The 5,454-nt window shown below is 45.8% G+C and overlaps 1 protein-coding gene across 2 annotated transcripts in view; it reads right to left on the reverse strand.

Moving 5' to 3' along the window:
* Positions 1-5,454, reverse strand: part of Rnf125 (ring finger protein 125) — a 27,530-nt gene that overhangs the window by 8,464 nt on the left and 13,612 nt on the right. For both annotated transcript variants that reach the window (XM_050134925.1, XM_050134924.1), the window contains exon 2: positions 2,831-2,984. In XM_050134925.1, coding sequence (XP_049990882.1) covers positions 2,831-2,984 — 154 coding nt within the window. The remainder of the gene's footprint in view (positions 1-2,830; positions 2,985-5,454) is intronic.

Below are 5,454 nucleotides of genomic sequence, written 5' to 3' on the forward strand. Positions count from 1 at the left end.
TTATATATGGTAAGGAATGGGGGGCAGGGCAAGGGATCTCGCCGCGTGGTTCCGGTCACGTAGGCCAGGCTACACTCGGACGGGCAGGCCAGAAGTCACAAGTAGCCACACCTGGTTCCCTGGATAGCTGGAATGTGAGGCGGGTTCCGCTAAGATTAGCAGTTAATTGGATGAGGGGCAGGTTTTCTCAATAGAACACAATTATGGGTGTGAGGTTCTCTGCAGACTCCCTAGGGTGATTCCTGTAATGATTCTTAGGGGGGAAATGGCTCCTGACAATTTATAATCCAGAGATACAAACAACATTATGTAAGATGCCATCCAAGAGACGGTAGACAACGAGCCTCTTGCGTGTTCTAACACTGCAGATAACCAAACAGAGGAAAAATATGTGCAGACGACTATCTCAGAAGTTGTTTTGAGAGGAACTAAAAATACGAAGGCCAGGCTGCATGGAGAGGAGGGCGGGCCTCACAGTGAAGCATGCAAAGCTGAAACCTGTAAAAGAAACAGGCAGCACTCCTGGACAGAAGAACAGTCTAGAAAGCAAGAGAGGGCACAGAGTTCCTCATACATTAACCAAAATCCCGTGACTGACGGCTACCAGAGATGAGAATCAGGTGAGGGTTCCACCCAGGATAGACAATCAAAGTAAGGTTGTCTATGTGTGTCCCCTAACCCCCGCACACATAAAATAAATAGATTAATAAGAACAGACAAATAATTTGTGTAAAACCAGAAACAGAGAATTAGTGTTGGATCTCAGGATGCTTGTCTCCAAAGGATATGTATAAATTCTGGCCAGGTGGTCATAATAATAGATTATTGAGCCTTATACTTTTTTTTAAAAAAAAATATTTACTTATTTATTATGTATACAATATTCTGTCTGTGTGTATGCCTGCAGGCCAGAAGAGGGCACCAGACCCCATTACAGATGGCTGTGAGCCACCATGTGGTTGCTGGGAATTGAACTCAGGACCTTTGGAAGAGCAGACAATGCTCTTAACCTCTGAGCCATCTCTCCAGCCCCTTGAGCCTTATACTTAAAAATGTCTTTATTTTTTCCTTTTATTTTTATTTATTTATTTATTTTTTTTTTGATTCTCGAGACAGGGTTTCTCTGTGTAACTGCTGTGGCTGTCCTGGAACTTGCTCTGCAGACCAGGCTGGCCTCGAACTCATGGAGATCCACCTGCCTCTGATTTCGAAGAGCTGGGCTTAAAGGTGTGTGCCAACATGCCCATCTTATGAAAGTTGTTTAATGCACCAAGGCCTTAGAGGGTAGGTGCTGGGTGCTATGTTAGAGGAGGTGCCAAGCTCCCCTGTGTTCTTGCCTCAAGGGCCCTGGCAGTGGCTGACACAGAGAGTGTGACCATACAGCTCTCCAGGTAACAGAAAAGATGGCAACAGGAAGGGAGCCTAACAGGAGACAAGGGCCCTGAGAAAGGGGTGCAGGGAACCAAATCAAATCAATCACTCTCAGGAGCTAGGAAAATGAAAGGCCATTTAGCATCTTCCTGCTCCCTCAGTCAGAAGTAATTTCTTTTTTTTTTTTTTTTTTTTTTTCGAGACAGGGTTTCTCTGTGGCTTTGGAGCCTGTGCTGGCACTAGCTCTGTAGACCAGGCTGGTCTCGAACTCACAGAGATCCGCCTGCCTCTGCCTCCCGAGTGCCAGAAGTAATTTCTTAAGGGACAGAGGAAGGATGATGTTCAGTTGGTTTCCAGGATCTCAGACAAGGGGTGAGAATAACTGCTGAGGATTGGATTTTTAAAAAAATTATTTATTTATTACATATAGTGCTCTGCCTGCATACCTACTTGCCAAAAGAGGGCACCAGATTTCATCACAAGTGGTTGTGAGTCACCATGTGGGTGTTGGAATTGAACTCAGGACCTCTGGACAAGCAGCCAGTGCTCTTAACCGCTGAGCCATCTCTCCTGCGTCTTTTCTCTTTTTTTCCAGACAGGCTTCTTTATGTAGCCTTGGCTGTCCTGGAACTTGCTCTGTAGCCCAGGCTGGCCTCTGCCTCCTGAGTGCGCCACCACATCCTGGAAAGGACTGCCTTTGTTTTGGGTATTTGTCCTTGTTGTTCTGGCATGTGCATTGTTACAGTGTCTTGGCTGGACTAGAACTACTGCCTTGAACATGCAGCAGATCCTCCTGTTTCAGCCTTCGGTGTGCTGAGATTAAAGGCATGAATTTTTTCGTATGTTTCTTTAAATTCCATCCAGGTTAAACATTTTTTATTTTCCAGCTCTGGATGGTGGTAAGAAAACAGATGAACGAAGTAAAAGTTCCAACTTTGAAAAAAAATGTTTGTCAGGTGGTGGTGGTGCATGCTTTTAGTCTCAGCACTTGGGAGGCAGAGGCAGGCAGATCTCTGTGGGCTTGGGACCAGCCTAGTCTACAGAGCTAGTTCCAGGACAGCCAAGATTACACTGAGAAACCCTGTCTTGAAACCCCCCTCCTGCTTAACTAGTGTTTACAAGGCTGGTGGGGCAAGCCTGTAATGCAAGCTACTATAGGGCTACAGAGTAAGTTCACAGCTGGCATAGGTCACTTAATGACTCTGTCTCTATATCAAAGGTAAAAATGAGGGCTGGGGTAAACAGCCACCTAGCATGCAGGAAGCCTTGGGTGGTGGGCATGCATGTAATCCTGACATTTCCACAGCAGAGGCAGGAGGATGGCACGTTTAAGTTCGTCGTGGGTTACAGTATGAGATCCTGTTCCCAAAGTGGGGGAGCTAGAGAGATGGAGCAGGTGGAATGAAAACGCCCCTGGAAAACTTTTCTTGTAATCATGAACGAGGGTTGTGTTACTCACCAGGGTCCCGCACTCAGCACAGTTCTGGTATTCTGACTTCATTCTCTTGGCTATGTCAGTTGCTGGCACTCCCTCCGAAGGAAGGTATGCTCGGCAGTATGGACATGTCCATTTATGATTTTTAATACTGGTCGCAATACAGGATCGGCAGAACCTACTCAAAACAGACAGAGGATGCATCAGGAGATACTGCTTAGCACTTGAGTTCACACTGCTCGTCCAGAGGACCTGATTCTATTCCCAGCACCCAAGTCTTCTGGCCTCCCAGGACACCTGCACTCATGTGGGCACACATCCTTTACAGACACTGACACACGACTGAAAATAAAATAGCTAGGCTTGGTACTCCATGATTTTAATGCTAGCGTTCAGGAGGCAGAGACAAACAGTTCTGCGAGTTCAAGGCCAGCCTGGTCTACACAGCAGGTTCCAGACCAGCCAGAGTCATACAGTGAGACCCTGTCTCAGGTGGGAGTACCTGGGCTTGTAAAGGCCACTCAGCTGCTCCCAGGTGAAAAGACCAGAATCCAAGGTCTGCCTATGGCTCTGCACAGACACCCAAAACAGTCAATCCAGCTGGGCCTATCAATCACCTCAGACAGGCTGACTTTCTTTTCTTTTTCTTTCTTTCTTTCTTTCTTTCTTTCTTTCTTTCTTTCTTTCTTTCTTTCTTTCTTTTTTTTATTTTCGAGACAGGGTTTCTCCGTAGCTTTTTGGTTCCTGTCCTGGAACTAGCTCTTGTAGACCAGGCTGGCCTCGAACGCACAGAGATCCGCTTGCCTCTGCCTCCAGAGTGCTGGGATTAAAGGCGTGTGCCCCCACTGCCAGGCCAGGCTGACTTTCTTAAACCTTGATTAAAAAGATGGGAGGAGTAACTATCTCCTTAATGAGAAACATACTTTTCCTTCTCAGAAACCCCACCCAGGTTTCTCAACTTTTCTGATTACCCAGAAAAATGTTAACTTTTCTCCTTCCTCCCTTCCTTCCTTCCTTCCTTCCTTCCTTCCTCCCTCCCTCCCTCCCTCCCTCCCTCCCTCCCTCCTTCCATAACTCTGGGCATACCCTCATTGATTGATACTCTGGTTTTCTCAGTCTCTGCTCCTGCCATGTGACTACTTGCTGAACATGCTGGACCCTAACTCAAAAGGGTCTTTTTTCTTTCTCCCCACATCTAAATCCTTTTATGAATGAGATGAAGAATCTGAAGAGGGAACCTCAGTTTTCTCACTAACATCTCTAACTCCTATAATCTACCTGGGGTTACAGGAACACATCACTAGGCCTGACTGAATGTAATTCTTGTTTTGTTTGTCTGTTTTTGAGAAAGGGTCTAACTGTGTAGTCTTGGTTGTTCTGGAATGCACTATATAGATGAGGCTGGCTCATAGATTCTGCCTCCTAAGTGCTAGGAATAAGAGCCACCATGTACTGCCTTCAAAGTATATTCTTTTAAGAGTATTCATTACAAATGGTTCAAAGGTATTTGTTTATTTGTTTGTTTTTGAGACAGGGTTTCACTGTGTAGCCATGGTTGTCCTGAAACTCACTCTGTAGACCAGACTGGCCTCAAACCACAGAGATCTATCTGCCTCTGCCTCCTGAGTGCTGGGATTAAAGGCATGAGCCACCAGTATCCTGTTATAAATGGTTCAAATGTTCAACTAAAAAATTAACATGCCAGTTAATCTGCTTATGTGACTTGTGTACCAGCAGATAATCCTTACTCTACAGAAGTTGGAAATGAGACTCAGAAGTACTCAGTTTAATAAGACCCGAGGTTTTAAGTTGGGCATGGTGGCACACATCTATAATCTTAGCACTTGGGAGTTGGAGGCAGGAAAATTGGAAGTTCAAGGTCATCCCCAGCTTAATATCTAATGAGTCTAGTCTAGCCTCCAAATAAAAAAAAAAAAACAAAAAAACTAAACTAAAGGGGATAGAAAGAAGAGGAATGAAATAAAAACAGGGGTACATCCTTTGTCATATTAGAAGGACACAATTTAAAATCCCAGTACTGGGAGATTTAAACAGAGGATTTCGGTCAACCTGGGCTACACATGAGAGTTCTAGGATAGCCCAAGCTACAATATAAGACCCTTTCCAGAAACCAAACAGAAAAACAGTGGTGCATGTCCAAAGAAACCTGGAGAAGAACTGGGAATACTTTCCTAATGGAAACAAAACCAAAAACTACACCAGTTTGGGACCATTTTACCATTTTGCTGAATGAAGTTAGGGAAGGCAGTTAGGAATCCTAGGACATAATCTGAGCTAGGGAGGGAAGGAGGGAGGGAGAAAGGGAGGAGGGAGAGGGGGAAAGAAGTAAATGGGGACCAGCCTAAACTCAGAGGAAGATCACACAAGTTGAAGGCCAGCCTAGTTGCAGATTCAGAGTGTTGTGGTTTTGGTCCCTTTAAGAGACAAGCCACGCCCACTCCCTCCCCCATCCGCTGAGGCAGGCTGATCTTCAGCTTCCGGCCTGAGCTAGCTCTCTTTTTCCATCTTCCTCTCGGAGAGGCAGCTTCGCTTCTGCCTCTCTCCCCACTTCTCTGCTTCCCCCCTTCTCTGTCTCTTTCTCCTCTCCTCTCCTCTCCTCTCCTCTCCTCTCCTCTCCTCTCCTCTCC

Source organism: Alexandromys fortis, unplaced genomic scaffold, assembly GCF_014885135.2.
Source record: "Alexandromys fortis isolate MF-2015 unplaced genomic scaffold, M_Fortis_MF-2015_v1.1 scaffold_25, whole genome shotgun sequence".
Classification (NCBI taxonomy): Eukaryota; Metazoa; Chordata; class Mammalia; order Rodentia; family Cricetidae; genus Alexandromys; species Alexandromys fortis.